Raw genomic sequence first — 20,368 nt, forward strand, 5'->3', positions numbered from 1 at the left:
AGGTCCACCTTTTTTATGTATGTTGGTCTTAAGGGGGCATGTCAACCCATCCCATTACCACTTATTTCATGTATAGCGCCACCTAGTTAAAAATTAAAAAGCAAAAAATTAGGTGTTTTCATTACAATATCTCTGGCTGACAAGGTCAAAACTGCACAAAATTAAAATTGTAGGATCATTATGACACCCTCCGAATGCATGCCATTTGTGTACTTTCGTTCATGGGGGGCCTTACAATAAAATAATTTATGTGTACATTTAGTGACGTACACAAACAAGGATTCCCGGGACACTGAAAGACCGGGGTACACAAAACTTGGTGGGCATGTACCCCCACATGGATAGCATGGAACCGTCATTTTTCGTTTTGATCTGTAGCCCCCCCGCTGGACTGGACCCCCCGAAAGGAGGGTAGGGCAGACACAGTTCTCTGTGAATTTCTTGAGAACTGTAGGGCCTAGGATGACCATTTTTTTCCGTATGTTTGCCTCCAGGGGTCATGTTAACCCATTTCATGTGCACACATGTGCACAAACAGATACACACACACACACATACATTCACAGTAATCATACGTATGACACATACTCACACAGTAGACATATGTACGCTTGCATGCACAGGCACATACGCAGGCACACACACAAGCACGCACACACACACACACACACCCACACACACACACACACACACACACACTCACACACACACACACATACATTCACAGTAATCATACGTATGACACATACTCACACAGTAGACATATGTACGCTTGCATGCACAGGCACATACGCAGGCACACACACAAGCACGCACACACACACACACACACACCCACACACACACACACACTCACACACACACACACCCACACACATAACATAAACATAACACAAACAATCAAGAATTTATCAGAATTATGAACAGGCAAGATGGAGGTGGGGTTGTATAAAATTAATTTTACATGTGAAATCTATGAACTAATCATGTTTTGGTACTTGTTGTCTAGCAGATACCAGTGAGAATTGAGTGTGGATAATGCAATTTAGTGAGACAGTTAGAATCATATAGGCCTTTCAGCGTGATTTCTTTTTGTGGAAAAAATGTGCTGGACTGGGCGGCGGTCATATTTTGTACCGCTCTGTGGCACATCTAGTTTTATAAATACTTAATGAAAACCAGTCTATATTTAATATTGTAACATTGATATTGTAATCTGATGTGCAATGCTAATCCAGTTTTTTTTTTTTTTAAGATCAAAATCTGGGTATGTATCACAAACTAAATATGGTATGTATCACAAACCTCAACCAGAACAAATCTATAATATATCAGTGCAATAATATGTGGGGAGTTTTACATACTCTATGTGCAGAGGTCTCTCCCATTGTAGGAATTAGCGAGGCAACACGGATGTGGGCTAATGCCTCTCCAGGGGCTGGTGTACAATAAGAGGCCTCTCCTGAAAAGCCATCCTTTTCTCGGCCCATTACAATCACTCTTCCTTTAAAAAAGCTGTCCGTTAGGATTGGGCACAGAGTTGGGAGAGGGGCCAGCATCCAACTCGGCTCCGAGAGTCTGCTGAGACGATTAGAAGTGTATGTGTGTTTATGAGTGTGTGTGTGTGTGTGTATATGAGTGTATGTGTGCGCTTATGAATGTGTGTGTACTTATGAGTGTGTGTGTGGTGCGCGCGTGCATCAACCATAACAAGAAAACGCAGCATTCAGCAACAGTCCTAAGCCTGATCCAAGTGCTCCCAAGTATCCCCAGTCTACAGAAGCTCTCGCTCAGCTTATACGGTTCCAGAGGAGCCCTGGTCATAAAGTCACATGTAGTACAGGCATCACCCCTCATGATGACAGACTGGGAGAGAGTTGGCAACAAAAGAGAGCTGGCAACAGAAGACTTTGGGCTCTTGTTCTTCTCCCCAAGTGTTTAGGGTCAAAAACTAAGTTGTACCAAACCTATTTATCAGGGCTTGCTCATAGAAAGTAAGATATAAATCAAGTCTGCATCCCTCCTCATACATATACATGAGTATTTACAGGAGCCAAATTCACAGTAGATATTATAGTGCAAGAGTAAGCTGAATGATACATTAATTGGAGCAATTGAGAGATACAGCAGATCAAGGCCGTAGTCATGATGTCAACATTGGGGGGGACCAAATCTGTGGTGGGGTCTGAGGGACCCCCAAACAGAATTTCAATACATTTCCTACCATGCAAAACTATTATTAAAAGTAGCTTTTGCGATATTGTTGACAGCCCTACCTCACCATAGGGTGCAGTAAATGGAAGCTTTTGATAGCGCACGCCACTAACGAAAAACGGAAAATCACCAGGACAAACCACTCAGGGGTGTAGGCTACTCTGGAACCATAGGTCACTAATTTGTGCGTTATTTACGTTTGATTACATTTTAGATATGTGTTGGTTTCCTAGTATAGCACTTTATTCTTTCTTTATTTTTCTATGTCCAAATATTGGGGGGGGGGGACACGTCCCCCTCAATGTCTATGGTGACTACGGCCCTGCAGCAGATAAAGGCTATATACTGGATGTGGACGCTGTAGACAAAGTAGTTCACTGATACTGTACAAAAGGGGTTTGGTCAATTCACAGTTTACCAGGAGCATTGTGACCACACAGAGTAACCTAAGGGGGAAGAGAGAGTGACACGGAGAGGGAGAGAGAGAGTAAAGGAGACGGAGAGAGGGAACAGCATAGTGATATGATGGAGTGATAATTAGAATCCCCCTCACACGCTTCCACATGCTGACTCACAGGCCGCGCGCATGAGTCAGACTCTTCGGAGTTTCATGGGATTTTCAGAAGACAATACGAGTCACGGAGAGTCGCAGCTCTGTCGCAGACATCGGAACGAGATCCTGAACATCTCCAGCAACTAAGCTTACTATGCACTTGTGTCATCTGCTCACAGAGTTATTTCGCAAAGGGAGAAGAAGAAAGACCATCCCTTAGGGAATCAGTGGAGCTCTGGAGTGCCGTCGTATGAAATTTCTGAAGACTGTGAGCACATCATCTTGAGGAAAATACGTCTGATTCTGAATATGTTTGCCTCAGTGAATCTGACATGTGTTCCCAAAATGTCCCAGTACTCATATAGCCTTCCTGTTGCTCAGTAGGAGGGATCTGCTAATGCAATTCCTTTGTAGTCTACTTGTAATGCTATGATATTGTATGGTATTGTACAGCACCATCCAAGTTCATCTGGGGCTGTACTGCATATCTGACTGAGTGTAATAATAGAATAGTGGGTTGTTTTGGTGTTGGGCTGTGGTGAGTTTGCACTAAGGAGCATGGCGGGTCACTGGCTGACGGAGATGGCTTGGGCGGTTGAGCGATGAGATCAAAATGAGACTCATCCATTCTCATTAGAAATGTAGGCCAACTCCACTCTCCACCACACACAGCCACCTCAGCCAGCCTGCACCCAGGACCCGTGTCAGGGCCGCACACAACAACGAAAATGCAGAACTTTCCAGAAAAACTGACAGAGATGGAGCATCGGAGTACGTATCCAGGGCTGCCACTGAGCATTCTGGCAGCGGAATTAGCATATGGAATCAAATTTGACCAATTAGATTATGATTTGAGGGGGAAAAAACCACCCGTTAAATAAGTGCAGCTCTCACAGCTGCCCATCATTCAGAGTGTGTGTGTCTCCAGCTGAGGTAAACTCAATTACAAAGAGGACAACAGAGACAATGTCACATTGAGCCTCCCTCGCTACGGCGAGAAATCATATCTCGCAACGAAAACGCGCCACAGAAATACATTACGGTCCGGTGTAACAAGATGGAGAAGAGAAGCTGTCACACAGAGTGCAGTTAATCAGATCAGGCATCATGAGGAAATGGTAGAGGGGTAATGACTCGCACGACAAGGAAAAACTGGGAGACCCCCTAGCACAGGACAGGGAATCAGTGCCACTCAGAGAGTCTGACACACACACACACACACACACACACACACACACACACACACACACACACACACACACACTGACACGGACACACACTGCAGGGAAGATGGATGACGTGCAGGTGTTGGGCTGGGCTCTCCATGAGGTAGCTCCTAATAAGAAGCTATCCACTGTCATGATTCTGAGCCCGCTGAATGGGGTATATTTCAACATGTCAACAAGCCAACAGTACATCTGATAGCCATTCTCAACCAGGCAAGGCCAACAAATATACTGAAAAACAACCACTTTATCAGTCTCTGCAAAAGACACAAAAACATTGAATATAGACAGGTAGACAAGATAGATAGATATAACACAGACAGACAGACGGACAGGTAGACAGATAGAGAGAGGACTCAACAAGGCCATTTGTCCCTCATTGAAACATTGCCGTGTCATGAACAGATCCCTCTGAGCTTGCACTCAGACAGTGTTTTAAAATGAGTATCTCTTTTGTACCAGGGCTGTTCTTTTTATACTCTACCCGTCTTATTCCCGTGGAGATAAAAAAGGAAACTGATTGCATGTCAGCACTTGGCACAGTCTCCCTCCACGAGTGGAAAAACGGACAGGATTCTGAGTGCAGAGTGAGCTCAGAGTGAGAAGAGCGTCATTTTCATTTGTTCCCTCTTAAGAACGGCGCCGCTGTTGAAGCGCAGCCCACTCAGAACCTTGAAAAGCATAATTACGTGTGAAAATCACAATTGCTGTGTTGGTTGGGGCACTCATACTCAGGTGTAGGTGACAGTCCCTCTGGCATGATCCTCCCTCCACCTGCGGCACTCCTCGTTCAGCTGCTTCAACAACACCAGGTGAGCGTACGGGCGAGAGTCAGACGAAAGGGGATGGCGATTCCAGAGGGCCTGCAGAGAGCCGACCTGACATGTCACTGTGTCACCTGGCAGAGTGCTTGCAAGGACGCCTTCGATCCCGTCTCGTCCCAGGGCTGCCATGGCTTATGGCTCTCAGGCTATTCCTGGCCCTTCATCCAGGCTGCCAGGCTCTTTCATGCAAGAGCCAACTGGACACACAGTCCCCTCCTGGGGCCCAGGAGCCTTGGACGTTGCATCTGGACCCCCCCCCCCCCCCCCCCCCCACACACACACACACACACACACACTAATGCACACACACACACACACACACACACGCATGCATGCACAAACGCATGGACAAGTGCGTGCACACACACACACACACACACACACGGATGCATGCACAAACGCACGCACAAGTGCGCGCACACACACAGAGCAGCCCCCTGGATGAGGCCTGTGGACCTGCAGGATGCTGGCTCTGGGCACCACTAGCACTGCCAGGCAGGATCACAGTACTGGCGAGAGCCTCGTCCGCCTTGATTATCATCTGTAACTTCTGTCTCGTCCTGCCCTCTCCTCCAAAACCCACACAGTTCTCAAACAATTAAATCCATGGCCATGACATCTCTCGGGCATGGGAGACTTCAGGAAAGCTGGGAGACAATTAAAATGTAGTTCCAGTCGGCCTGTGCATGCACAAAGCATACAAATGAAAAATATTGCACAAGCTGCAAGGCAGTAGTTCACAGCTCCCATTTACCACCTGCACCCACTACAACTGTAAGCCTCCCCACCACCTGACATTCCTTCCTGTGGACGCAGGAGGCACTCAAGCTTGTAATAAAACCTCTGGTCTCCAAGTCCAAGGTGGTATAAATTATTTTAGTGCATGGCTGTGGGCTAATCCTGTGGTTGACTCGACTATGAGAGCCTGGTGCTAATGTGAGCAGAGTTATTTCACAACACCAGGACAACAAAAAACACACAAAGACTTCTCAGGATAAAGACATATTGTTATAACATCTGCCTCATGGCAATAACAAGTAACCCCAGAAGTACCAGGCTAAGACCCAAGAGATGAGAAACCCAAAACAAACAACACAATTAGCGGCTGTGGAATGAGAGTTCTGGCACACCCACCTGTTTCCTTCACACATTGTGAAAGTGAGACAGGTAACGTGTGACTCAGGTAATTTAGGTTCATTGTGAAACATTAGTCTAAGTTGATCACTTCATTAGCATCCACATCTCCTGCCAAAAAAACATCAATGTGGCAGATGAAGTATTCCTGTTGGGGCGCTATACTCAACACCGCATGACTCCATGTTGGGAGTTAAACCAAATGTTTCTTTACTGCCAGAGGTGTGCAAAGTGACTCTTGTTTAATGTCACCCAGAAGGCCAGCGGTGGTCATTATTAAACATTAGTCCTCTTCTCTCGTTCCGCAGGTCACCGAGCCCCTTATATCAGGTGGTGAGGGAGAACCATTACCAGACCGTAATGACAGGCGTTTGGCAGACATAAGGCCACTGCCCTTGTGGGAGATTTACAGCTTAAAGATGTTTAGATAAAGCTGTGATTGAGTGGACCCCTACTCAGACACTCTCATTACGGGCCATCATTACAGAGATTGACTTACAATACACTCTCTGCTCCCCATCCACAGACCCACCCCTCCCCTGAGTAAGTGGGAGCCTGTTCTGTTGGGGGGGTCTTGGTTGCTGTCAGCTCCCTCTTAATTTGTGCTGGGCAGCTTCTGTCATTTCCTCTCTGGCAGAGGGCGGCTTTCAATTTGGCTCCATTTCCGTCAAAATCTGTTTGCTTGACAAAAAGCCCAGAGTCCCTCCATGTTGTGCTTGTACACACACACACACACACACACACACACACATACAGAGAAAGAGAGAGAGTGACACACACACACACACACACACACACCTCATGGCTTCATGTGTGAGGGAAAGAAAATGGAGGGATTAAAAAGTCGTAGGAGTTTGACCGCGTGTAAATAGGTGCCACGCTGAAGCCTCCGGCTCTACACACTAGGCTGTCGGTGGCCCAAACGCCCGACAGATGGAAGGAGGCAGCACAAGGACCCAGTTGCTCCCAGAACATCCCCACTATGTCTGCCCAGAAACAGGGCTGCCTATGCCATCTGCAGGCGCCATTACAGCACTCAAACACAGACACACACACACACACACTCACTTACTCAAACTCACACTCACACACATAGACACAGAGGCACCCTCCCCTGTGTAGAGCTTGGACCACACGGTCATCAGCTGATCCATGAGTGTTCAGTGTAGCTGTGGAAGTCCCACAGCTTGATCCTGATCCTGTCACCAGGCCACTCGAGTGCCAGCAAGCGCCGTCGTGAAAATAGGCAGAGACGCCACTGTGCCAACTCAGTGATAACTCAGGACTCCATTTTGAGACAGGCCGTCTCGGGAGATAAATGATTCAAACCTCCACGCTATTCCTCCTCTCCCAAATTAATTTAGCAGATATCACATCTAATTCTTCAAGGGGGAGGAGAATGTCCAGCCTGCGCAAAAAAACCCCCACACATCTGCAGTATAGTGCAATAACGCACACAATGCAACTGAGCATCAATGGCTTTTGGAGTCGTTTCACTAGGACGTTTATGAGGGATGTCAAACATCCGATCAGACTGAAAAACCTTGCAACTCCACTGCGACTCCACCAGAGTGCTAAGAGGGTTTGGGGCAGGCAACCCAAAAAAATGTAATGAGTCTGGGATGATTTTAGTCTCTCTCTGCCTTTGACGGGGCAGCCAGGCGTCTGGTGTATGTGTGAGAGGGAGAGTGCTATAGCCCAGAGCCCACACTCCATATGCTTTCTGCGGTTTCTTTGTGTCGAGAGTGGCGACCGATGGATGTAAGGTCTCTCTGATGTTGGCTAGCAGGCAGAGAGGCATCAGGGGAGGGGATGGGATCTGAAGCCCAGGCGGACTTAATGAGGCTGGCCAGCCGCTCCCAGTCCCCACTCGTGACCGAGGCTGCCGTTCCACCGGCCAAGTGCAGAACACTGCGATAGCAAAAGCGCCTCTGAAGGGAGACATGAAATTACAGCCGCAGGGGCAACTGAGGCAGTGGACAGAGGAGAAACGCTCCAGAGAGGTGCTGATACCGTTTCTCCACCATATGTGCTACCATTCTGATGAAATTATTTTTGGCATCTTGATGCTGAGGATAACATAAAAAAGATTTTCATTGATGGATAAATAGGATGAATATACACAGGCAGAGCAAGTGTTTCTCTGTGGATCTACATGAGAGCAATACTGCAGGCATTTGTGGTGAAATTACTTGGTTATCGTTGTTTTCCACCTCCCCCATTGCCTGTTCAGCAGTGAGTCCACATCAGCAGTGGCATTGATGCAATGACCAAAGCAGGAGCCTGTGACATGTTCCCTGTAACTATGGTGATGACTGTTAGTGGATCAATGAACAAAAAGTGAGCCATAGCCACTGCTTATAGCCTTGACGAAAACAAACAAACACACAGTTGTCCACCTTTTTTTTTTAATACTGCAAAAACAAGGAATACAAAGTCCTTCCAGCGTGGTTACCAGGCAACACACAATATAAATTCTATGCTATGCTGAGGGAACCACACCACAGAGAAACAGATATGTTACATAAAGATATGTTACCCCCCCCCCCCCCCAACCAACAGACTCTGAACCTTATTGTAAATCTATGAGTGTGACTCACGGCAGACTTACCTGCCAGGGACGGGTTGAATGAGGCAAGGTGCTTCTTTTCCCAGCTGATGATGACGGCCAAACCAGCGAGGTGTTGCTGCTGTGGCTTCAGAGGAAGGGTCAAGGCTCTAGTGTTCTTCTTTGCCAAACATTTATTATCGCACACACAAGCTATGCTCCAGGGACACGGACATCATTAACACTATCAGGGAAGGTGTACAAAAGCACAGTGATGAGGAGCTAGCCCATTTTCCCCTCTCACGTATGTCTAGCAGTGCTCTTGACTGGAGGAGAAAAGCTTGCAGCTGAATATTCTCTGAAATTCCGTTGATGAATTTTTAGCTCTAGGTGGGTGGACAGGCTTTGGGCTGGAAAGGGGTGTCAAGGAAATGCATATTGCAAGATGTGTCTTGAAACCGAAAAGCAAAAAAGGACATAATCTGATCTGCTCTGAGCAGTTGAATTTGATGCATTTTGGCTGTGATGTGTATAGGTAAGATTCAGGCAGCTGCTATTCAGAGACTCAAAAAACAGAATAGGTTCAGACTGATGGCTTCCAATGTCAGAACAGATCCTTTGCTTAACCTGCATTAGACAAACACAGTAAATTGAGATTATAACAAGCCCTTATTTTCAGTTTAAATAAGGCATGCCCTGCCAACCCCCACGGTGGAGTTGTCACTACTGTGCACAGATGAATACCCTACAGACAAATAAAAACCTTAATTAAGACGTTTTTGTTTTTAAAGTAGAGGACATAACTGCTGCTTTCTATCTACCAATGCAGAGATGAAAATAACCCAATTAAGCTCTGTAATGAAATGTCTTCATCTGATATACGTGCTGCATATTTTGGGGTGAAGAGCTCTCCAGGGGGGCCAGGCATTGATTAAAAAGTGTGTAAGAGAGAAAGGAGCACATTAGCCTAGATCAGGCCGCCGAGAACCAGAAATGCTCCTTTTATTTGCAGACAAAAGGGCCATAACAAAATCGATAGTGTTCTGTCACTTATCGTGGAGAGATGTATCTTTCACCTCTCCTCGCCGTCACCGCCAAACGTGGCAGTCATACCCCCTGAGAAGCATCAAAACGGTGAGATAAATCCGAAGCGGCGTGCGAATGACAAGTAGCGTTCCAGCTCCTCCTGGATGCAGGGAGACGGACACCATCGGCATTCGTAATGACACTATGCGAGCGGCACAGGGGGAAACATAACGGATGTTGCTTCCGTTTCAGTGCCAAGGTCAAAGTTCAAATACCCCTGGGGGCATAAAAGCTGTGGAGCATCTGCACAGTTCCCAAGCCAAACATAGCAACCGTACTTACATATAGTACATATACTAATCTTACTCAACTAGTAACCCTCTGAAGCATCTCCCCTCATTAGCTCGAGCTGTTCTGATGTGAGAAGATTACAACAGAAGCCTTATGAATGCATACGGAACCCTCTCAAGAATGATGTGATGTATAGGAAGTGATGATGTGTATGTAGGATGGATCGACTGTTAAATAGCTAGAGTATACAGTTTTTCGCCTAAGTGCTGCTTCAAGTGTTATGCACTCTTCTGCAAGTTAATTGGAAGCTCTTCTGCTGTTGCTGAGAGGTATAGAGTAGCTGGAGAGAGTTCAGTGGTGTGTGGTAAAATCTCCTCTTTAAGAATACTCGGAAACGCAGTGAAATGGTTAAACATAATTAACGTCTGTGTGAAAACTCCCGGAAAGAACATGCAGGGCATTGAACAAAGAGAATCAGAGCAACACTCAAAAATGGCTTCATTCATCTATTACATCTTTAATGTAAAGTTCACAAATCAATCAGTGATGTACCCTAGTGAAATCAAAAACTTTAGGCAAGCAAAGAAAAGAAAAGGAAACTTTAAACTCAAAACTGAAACAATTATGTTTGACTGCAGACGGTCAGGTCAAGTGGTGGCTACCGCTGCAGTGCGGTGGAGGGTTGAGGCTGACGCTGGGGACGGGGGCCCCTCACAGTCACACGCATGCAAACCAGGTCCATTATCTCCGCCTGCCTGCAGCGTCTTACCGCTCTCGGAAAGCTGGGCGGAATGCGGTAGCGGCGGTGTTCCGGAGTGCCGGTGAGGCGGGTAATTAAGAGTCGAAACGGGCGGCAAGGAGCTGCTGACCCGTCGGCGGCCCCTGCAGCCATCGCTGACTGACACGCGGCTCCATCGCAGCTGAGGCAGATGCGCCGAGCTGCCAGAGCGCGCACGAAAGAGAGAGAGAGAGAGAGAGAGAGAGAGAGAGAGAGAGAGAGAGAGAGAAACAGACAGCGCAAGTGTTCAGCACAGAAACCTGCAAAAAAAGTGCAAACGTCCACAAAAAGTAACTTAGGTTGGCTGTGGCAAAAGTTCCTTGTGCCCGTCAGGGAACTGTCATTTTGAGCACACTTGAGCACAGTGAGCAGAAATCTCAAGCTGGTGAAACTGTACACATCTCCACACAATGGCACATCCATTTCTCAAGTAATGTCAATCTCACCCAGGCATTCAGAGCACAGAGGGTTTTTTTTAGGGATGGGCTATTTTTCTGGTGGTTGTTCCAATGCTACTAAAGTTCACGTTGCCTTAATTTTTAAGGCTTGATTCACTAAAGAGGGCTGTTACAGAGAGGATATGACACTTCTAATGTACAGGAAAGGGCAGGAGCAAGTAACATTCTGCCTTTGCATTTACCCACATTTCAAATGATGTCGTCAATGTAATCAAACTACATTACTGACGTCACAGATATAGTGCTGTGTGGGACAATAACTTTTGCCCATATTTGCTTTTGTGCACACTGAAAAAATACATTTAGTCCTTAGGGGTCGAACAATACAACTGGAATATTGACATTAGATTTAAGTATTTTGATGTGGAATTCTGACTACTCTTTTGAGTTGGCATTGGTAGTCAGGTCATGGTCTATTTTGGAAAAAAAAATATAATTTGTGGAATGATCACAATGACAGGGAAAAATCAGTGACTTTCTTGAGACAAAAATCTTACAAAAACAATATATTAACTTAAATGGACAGGGAACGAGAAATATGGAAAAATATAGAAAAATACTGGCTCTTTTGGGACAAACCAAAAAGTAAAAGGGAAAGAAAGGGAAAATAAAACAAAAATAAAACACAAAAAATGGAGGGAAAGTGGACATAATATATATATAATACCAAACACATGGACAGATCAAAACATCAGAAAGACAAGCTGGAAAAACACACATTGAGCTTCATACTGTATGCGTGCAAGAAAAGTTGACCCAACCTATAAGGAAATAAAAGCTATATGGCAGGACCAGCACTCATGCTAACAGGGAGGGCGTTTGAACATGACAAGACTTATTAGCAGCCCTGTCTTTGCCACTCAGCAGATTTGCTAATTGTTCTGTGAGAGACATTCAGTTCTTTGCCACTGTATTATCATGTCGGCTACCCAGTGAATCCTGATACGATGAAATCTTCATAAAAACTTGATTCTGCTTGGACGTCTAACAACTGCAGGAGAGTAATGAACTACAGCCTTAGTAAATGGACATTCTCACTAGGCAAATATCAATGAAAAACGTCAACCAGGTCTGTTCCAGTGTCAGCGAGTATAATCATGAAAAGTGGCTGTTAAACCAGTGCTTTATGTTCACGGTGACGTCTGGCTCAAAGAGAGTCTCTGGATTCTGACAGAGACTCCCTTAAACAAAAAAAAAAAAAAAAGAGAAAAGATTTAGCGTCTAAATGCCTCCTGATTTATGAAGAAAAGTCTGCTGCGATAGTTGGCATCAGCAGCCCGAAATGTCTTTGGCCTTGTTCTTCCGCTGGAAGCGTGTGTCTAAAGGGTCGAAGCCTCGCTCGCTGGCGCCGAAGAGGGCCCAGCTGGGCGTCTTGGCCATGTAGTCCGCCGCCGAGAAGGTGCTGGCGGCGCCACCGCTCTCCTCGTGGGCCTGGATCAGCTCCTGGAAGCGCTCGTAGTCGATCCATGTCCACCACTCGCCGTCCACTTTGAACTGAAGGGAGAGGAGAGAGGACAGGGGAACAGAGAGAGAGAGAGAGAGGGAAAGAAACAGCGGGTGAGCGATAGCTCTCCGGGTGATTAATCACAGCGTTGGTCCTCCGGGGTGAGCTCCCTGAAGGCCTGGGGACGCTGACAGCGGTTCATCAGTTTGGTGATGCAAACCACGGGAGCGCATCAAATCCTAATTTAGTTCCCCTAGCCGTCAAACAGCCTCTGTCAAAATGTTTACGAGAGGGGGTCAGCGCTGGGCACCGTCCCTCCACCTCACTGCATTTGTCACCGCTGACTAGGAATAAATAAGGGAGCAGAACACCCTGAGGACTCAAAGCGTAGAGTCAAACAATGCAGAAGATGACGCAAGCCAGAATAACAGAGAGATTTGGGCCTAAAATGTCACTATGGCATGAAAATGTACTTTCAAATGTGAAGGCATTGACTGTAGCTACACAATGTGTTTTTCCCTCTTTAACATGCAATTCATGTATTAATACCATATGGGAGGGGGGGCGGGGCATGAAATATGGTTTCATGGTTAAGTTTTCACTATGCCATTGAAGTTGTATTTTTTGTCCCAATATATCAAAAATATTTTTACAGTTTAACAGTTTTAGCTGCTTTCCTATTTTAGCTGGATTTTGTAGTAACACTGCAAAAATTATAATTTCAGTGGCCTCATTTAATTAAAAAGTGATGACAGGTTGACTTCATTGCATGCTGTGCACTACAAGCTGTTTACTGCACATGGATAGAGATATGCCCTTGAAAACAAACAACAAATAGGGTGAAACTGTCCCCTGATAAAACAAGCTCCTTTCTGAGACTGATCTGGTGTAAGCTTTGCCTCGCAGCATGAGATCCATCACTGTCTGAAGCCTAAAATAAACACTGCCAATCTGACGAGGATGATGGGTAGAACCATGTTTGACTGTGACGAAAAGACAAATAATTAGATCGATTTAGTCTTACGACACTTTCTGTCAGCCTCTTCCACAGCGGAGGTTTCTCTGCTACTAAGTACGAAGGCCTCTCGAAGACAAAATCATTTCTTATATTTACATGCCCGAGAGTTCGGTAGCTCGGTGCGCTTGCTTGTCTGCACCTACTCGCGTGCTTCAAAGGCTGCCGGAGCTCATCTCCCTCCTCATCCATCACAGGCGTCTCTGCCACTCGCCGCTGAGCACCGAGCAACAAGCAGCACGCGCTGCCTCGGCCGTCCGCTTCATCCATTTTCATCGGCAACAATCTTTCACCAGACATGGGGTGCAAGTTTGTTTGTGTGTGTGTGTGTATGTGTATGTGTGAGTGTGTTTGGTGGGGTGGAGGCAGGAGTTAGTTGTGCTGATTGCATTTCACACCACACAAGTGTAGAAAGATGCCCGCAATCCATCTTGGGCTTTTGCGATGCAATCAGCTGCAGGCGTGGAGTCTGTCTTTGCCTTTCTCTCTTTCTCTCTCTCTCTCTCTCTCTTTCAATGCAGTGGTCCTCCCTCTCATCCCTCTCTTTTCTCCAGACATAATCAACTCCTCTGTGTAAATGGAAGGCCTGGATTACATGCTTTATGCCATTCCAGAGACTGCATACCTCCAGCACTCGCCTGCCATGCCACCTAGCATTTAGTGCACACGTTCAGTCCTGTCTGTAAGTCAGGAATAAATATACTCTTTTCAACTAATCTTTGGATCTACTCCAAAAGCACAAGCTCAGAGTTATCAGTCAAGGGAATAAAATAAAAGAACATACCGTAACCCTACACATGCCATGATATCTTTTGCTTTATAAATAACTTCAAACTTTCTATGTTAATCCTATAACATATTACATTTTAGCATATAGAACATAATCGGGAACAACCCCCGCCCCCCCCCCCCCCAAAAAAAAAAGACAGTGACCAACAACTGGCATTCTTAGTTAGCTGACTGACATCCTCAGCAGCATCCCCAGTCAACAGAGGTTGGATTGTGATCAGTGCCGTCCTTCGCTTTGCAATGAATGGCATTGGTGTACCAAACGAGGAAGCCTGAATTCAGTCTGACCATGAATGCATGACACAGAAAACTTCCCTGGGTGTGCTCCTCTTATCCTCAGACTGCTATTGTGTGAAGCCCAAAAGAATTGTTTTTGTCCCTCGTGCCTTGCTATCTGGTCCCTGCCGCTCACCTGGAGCTTCTGAAGGAGTCAGGGCTTGGGGCGCTTTCTCTCCGGCTCGTCGGGCCGAAGCCTTAAGCTGACTGATCCCCTCCGGGGGGACCCGTCTCCTAAGCCCTCATGTGTTCATTACTGCTTCATTTGCTGGTGTGAATCCTCCACCCCTCTCCACGGCACCACCCCTGGTTATTCGGAGACTCAGGATAAACAGCCGTCCATCAGAGATGGGGCTGAGTGTGGAGGTCTCATGGGAGAGGGCTGCCCCCGCATTAGGCTGGGAGAGTGTGGAGTCCTCCTCTCATCGCCTGTCTTTGATGTCAAGTAAAGCCCAACCACCATCGTCAGTCTCCCATATAAGCACAGGGAGAGGTGGGTAAAAGAACAACACACGTTAACGAGTAGTGGCGACGTACGGCGAAAGCTGTAGAGAAATAAGGAGCATCCCTCCTAACGGACAGTGAGGTCCAGCTGTTTAAATATTTATCTCAGTCCACAAGCATAACCTACGTCACTGCCACCTAAGTGGGCGTCTCTGGAACCGAATGCCATTAATCGCCTTTCAATGGTCCTTATCCAAATTTCAAAACACATTACAGGGCAAAAAAAGAATAAATTAATTGTGTTTAAGTAAAAACATACTGACCTAGAATTGAGGAGCAGCACAGAAACCTTTGAACTCTCTGGTCAGTGTGTTTTAAATTCTATGATGGGAGCTAACAGTTGGCATGCATTGTGATTTTGAAAGTGCCTGCTCATCTGCAGACTCTGTAAAAAGCTCCTTCGCCCGTAACGTTTAAATGCTGCCTCAGTTATGAATTATTGAATAATCACAAAAGGCAAGGCCGTGTGCGCAGCCAGCGCTGGGACATACAATGCCCCATTAAATCACTTTATTTCATTACAGGACTGTTAAAACAGCAGAATCCAGTGAGAAGATTTAAACACTTGTTTACCGCTAGCCTAAAGGGCCATGCCACTATCCCTGCTATATAAAGCTACCTTCGAGGGCATGAGAAAAACGTACATCAATCACGGGGATGGGATAGATATGGTTTATCTCAGACAAAAACGCAGAAGGGCAAATGCTGCAACAGCAGACCGACACAAAGACGATTCAAAAAAGCCTATAAAGCAAGTGAACAAGCGTCTTAACGAGTGTTAGGGGCCGCCGGCTGAGGGGCTCATGGGATACGGAATGGGAAGAGAAAAAGGGATGAATTGAAGGAGCTCAAAGAGGAGGAAGGGTGGTGGGGGCACAAAATCAATGAGATGAATTACTGACTTTGGCCTTCCCAGCCTCTGTGTGAAAAATGGTAGCGTATTAAGGGAACAATCGGCTTTTTTGAGCAGCACCCAAGAGCTATGGGGATGCTGTGGACGCTGCGTGCGCTACGCGGGTGATGAGCTCCAGGCGGGCCACCCCCTGTCTGAGCTGCGCTGCTGTGGGGCCGGAGAGGCGGGTCTCTGCCCTCCCGTCGATAGCTCTCCAGCTCCGAGTCAGCGGCTCCGTCTCGGCCGCCCTCTCCACTCTCACGGCCTGGGCGGGAGAGCAGCGGGGGGCACCTGCGTGGGTTTCAGCGGGTGGAGGAGACCCTCTCTATCTCCCCGTTGAGCTTCATCTGATCTATCCACCGACACACACATACACACACACCCACACACTCTCACACACAAACACACATAAACACACACACGCACACAGACAAACACACACACACACACAGAGACAAACACACACAAACACACAGACCAACCCTCCGCAGCTTCTCATTACGAACCATAGAACACTGCCATGGGAGGCAGGGCAGGGCGATGGGCACTGTATTTACATATAAACAAGGTTAGGATGTAAACGAGGTTAGGATGTAAACATACTCCAAAAACAAAATGGACACACAAGGTGCTGCTGCTTCACTGCAATGCACCTATTTCTATTCGGTGCATGCATAATTAAAAACTGCAGTAAACACTCCTAGTTTTAGCGTTGGATGTTAAGATTTTTTTTCTGTCTTTCGGAGACTGCGGTGCTGTAGCCAAAGCCTAGGTGTCCTTTGACTCTCTGACAGCTGGTCTGTTGGAGGAGGAGGCCTGTCAACCACTTAACAGTTTACCTTCCACTGACGCACGCACGGCACACTCAGGCCCTCAACCCCCCAATCACAATAATGAGCGTCTATATTCAGCACGACGGCTGGGCTCCATTAGAGTGAGAGGAGGTGGGCTGCATCACAGGGAAGGAAAGAGAGGTGGAATGACTTTGGCTGGTGTCTAGGAAAAGATAAGGGAGCACAGGGCAATGAAATGCTACCAGGTATAGCTAATAAGGATCGAGCCGGGCCAAAGTAATGGGGATGAGTTTTCCAGAACAAAAAAAAGCTGCAGTAATTGGAGGTGTGTGTGGGAGAGTGGGTGGGTGGGTGGAAGGGGTGTAGTTATATACCTTTAAGTCACGTCTCTCTATGTCTGCTGAGACGTTCAGCGTGGGGGTTAACAGCCTGGCTTTGAGACCAGGAGAGGCGAGACGGAATCTCATTTTGACAGCAGGTAGCTGCGATTACGGTATATATATCAAGGCATGAAAACAGTCGGGAAGAGATGCCAAAGAACAATGCCTGCACATAAACGCACGCCATTATTTAACCGGAAGATTGTGATTTTAACTATAAAAAAAAATTCCAAGGAGATGAAAAGCCTTCCAGCCCACGCACAATCCATCAGTAAAGTTGGCAGAGGAAGAATGGGGGATTTACAGAGGATGGACTGGACGTCCAGGGGAAATTTGTTTTTGAGGTAAAGTGTGACTAGTATTACGAGAAGTGGAGCCTTCCCGGACCCTGTGTCTAGCAGACAGGCACAAAGCAGCATCTTAAACGTTAAAAAATTCAATTCTACTGAGGCTCTGTGTTGGGATCAAAACAATCCTTGGCCGTACATGGAAAATAAATAAGAACAAATGCGATACATGAATCTCAAAATGTCTACAAACAAAGACGCAGTTCAGGGTAAGGAATTCACTTTAATAGTTTGAGTGCTGCTAATGCTGGGTGCCATTTTGTGACAGGCACAGTTATTCAGAAGTACCTTTGATTTTGTCATTTTATTACAGACAAAAAGAGCCACAAAAGACTGAAGCTGTTCATTAAAAATACACCACTCTTTCTTCAGACCACCTTTGCAAAAACACTTCAAGGGTATGACCTACCATACCATTTGACCATTTTTTGAACCATTTTTTCCCTGTTACCGGATGCAAATGAAGGCCAAAATTCAGTTTTCTAAAGTTAGGCTCCATTAAGAGCAGAGACTGTGGCTTTCCGCAGAAGAGGCATATAGGCTAAATTATTCTTCCTTTTATTACTGAGAATCTTTAATTAAGCCCCATGATTTAACGAGTCAAACATTTTAATTCCCCATTAATGAGAAATAGGCCCATTTCATTGACCAGACAGAGGAGAAGAGAAGAGGGAAGGACTAGGCTGAAAATGAAAGTGAGTGAGAGAGAGAGAGAGAGAGTGAGTGAGAGAGAGAGAGAGAGAGAGAGCTGAGGAGTGCATCAATACCTTGTGATGGGCCAGGAGGAGACAGTTGGAATGCTCGTGCTCGCAGGCAATGTCGTAGTCCGGGAGCAGGTTGGCCAGCTGCTGCACAAAGTAGATGACCTCCTCGTGCCACGGTACGTTGGCCATGGTGAGATTGCTGGCCGAGCTCTCGCCACAGTAAGTCACCCCCTGCACAGGGAAGATAAAGCAGACTCCGTTAGCACACAGCCACAGCTGGGGAGGGGGGTGGGGGGTCCCACTACCGTGAGCACCACAAGCCCATATGAAAGAGGCCGGCAGTTCATCTACTGTGGAAGGACATTATACCCAAAGACCTCCATGGAGGCCCCTTTCTGGAAGTGTGCCTTGGTTCAGGAGACATGGTGAATACATAATTGGAATATAGAGAGAGCCTAAAAAACTTGGGGATAGGAAGTGTGCCTTGAAGCATGTGAGGAGCATTTTCAAGCAGGGCATTTAGATTAGGGATGTAGTGGAGGCTAAACGCGAGTAAACAGTTTATCCATCTCTGAAATTTCTGATTTTATCCATCTCTTATTAGAGTTTATTAGTTTATCCACCTCTCACCTCTTATCCACTTTTAACATTCAAAAATCACACTGTATTATCCACATTCACAATATGTACACTCTAGGAACCATTTAATACCACTGATATCGTTGGACAATAGCCTCCACCATCACCAAACATGTTCTGAATGCCTTTTTTTCTTAAAAATCTGATACCGCATGGCACAGTCCACCTCACAGAAATCATTGCTTACCCACCTCTTATTTTACCTGATCTAGATGAAGCACACACATGAAATTGGACTGCTCTGTCTAGTCACTGCCGGTCAAATACAGACACAAAGGCAACTTGGCAGGGAGGAGAGTAGTGCCCTGTGATGTCTACAGCTATGAACGACAGCAGTAGGCTGGGAGGATAAACACCACCAGAACAAGCAGCAAAGCAGCAGTCTACAAACAAGAAACCTCTATGTAGTTCTAACATTGTACTATGATCAGATGCCCCTGAGAAGATAGTAATGATCCCATACTGCAGCTTGTTTTGTGGACAACAGGCTTACATGTTGGGTGGAAAACACAAAGCCAAAGTGAATGGTCAGATAATGATTAAATTTAGTGTCTGCTACAGAACTGCACTGTAGATGAGAACGCTAAAATAATGCATTTTTTAAAGCATTCACAACCCTCTAGAAAGATGAGAGGGATGGCCATTTTATGAAGTTATATTGAATACAATTGACAAAACTGTCACAAGATTTAATTGAGCTGCTCGGGAGACGGCGAGTGCTGCCCCAACATGGGTTATATGAAGAACAAGTCGGTTATTGACATACAGTATGTGAAATCCTCATGTACAGCATAATTGAACATGGTTCCATAATAAATGAGCGTGATTGTGAGTAGGTATCCCAGATTTCAGAGAGTGAGAGAGGAGAAAGAGGGAGATTTGGAGGGAAGGCACAGAGAAGGGAGCTTTGAAAACGTGAACAGCACACGACGTTCGACCACTACAGAAGTGACCCTCCACAAAAGTACTCACCACAAAGCCCATTTGACAAACGTTCGTCTGCATATAACCAGGGGAAGCCGATCAATATCCCCTAAAACATCAGCTTCGGCCATCGGTCTCCTAACAGCTCCCACAGCCCTCTTATTGACAAACTGGCCACAGGGGAGAGGGAAGACTCGAGCTGGAGAGATATGAGGGGCTGATAAGTCCCCCATTACAATGCTCTGGTGTCAAGGACAGGGAGAGGTTATCAGGCTAGAAGACAACCTGTGGATGGATATCAGGAACCATAGGGATTCCGAACCTCTGGGGAAACACTCAGCTGAAACAAGCACTACTTATGTGACAAAAACAAAAATGCTGTCTACTTTTCTGACCTTGCATCCTCCAAACTCCAAAAATGAAACGCCCATGTCATGCTGTGTCCTTTAGAAATAGTAGCCCTTCCTTTAATCCTGTGCATTCTGACAGTGCAAAGGAGTTGATAAGGGACACAGGCTAGAAGAAAAGGCTTTATTCAATAGAAGTTATCTACAGTGCTGCATACCGCTAACCCCATTTACAGTGCAGCAGCAATCCCATAATACCTG

General features: G+C 46.2%; 1 protein-coding gene across 2 annotated transcripts in view; it reads right to left on the minus strand.

The window, feature by feature from the left end:
- Positions 1-10,309: 10,309 nt before the first annotated feature.
- Positions 10,310-20,368, minus strand: part of tyw1 (tRNA-yW synthesizing protein 1 homolog (S. cerevisiae)) — a 61,690-nt gene continuing 51,631 nt past the window's right edge. For both annotated transcript variants that reach the window (XM_076282444.1, XM_076282443.1), the window contains exons 15-16: positions 18,261-18,428; positions 10,310-12,546 (exon numbers count right to left, since the gene is read on the minus strand). In XM_076282444.1, the coding sequence (XP_076138559.1) occupies positions 12,322-12,546; positions 18,261-18,428 (393 nt within the window). In that variant the 3' untranslated portion in view covers positions 10,310-12,321. The remainder of the gene's footprint in view (positions 12,547-18,260; positions 18,429-20,368) is intronic.

The sequence above is a fragment of the Alosa pseudoharengus genome, unplaced genomic scaffold, assembly GCF_046254945.1.
Source record: "Alosa pseudoharengus isolate Yale_2024_CS ecotype anadromous, Long Island Sound unplaced genomic scaffold, YU_APseudo_1.1 YU_APseudo_1.1_scf_13, whole genome shotgun sequence".
In the NCBI taxonomy this organism is placed as follows: domain Eukaryota; kingdom Metazoa; phylum Chordata; class Actinopteri; order Clupeiformes; family Clupeidae; genus Alosa; species Alosa pseudoharengus.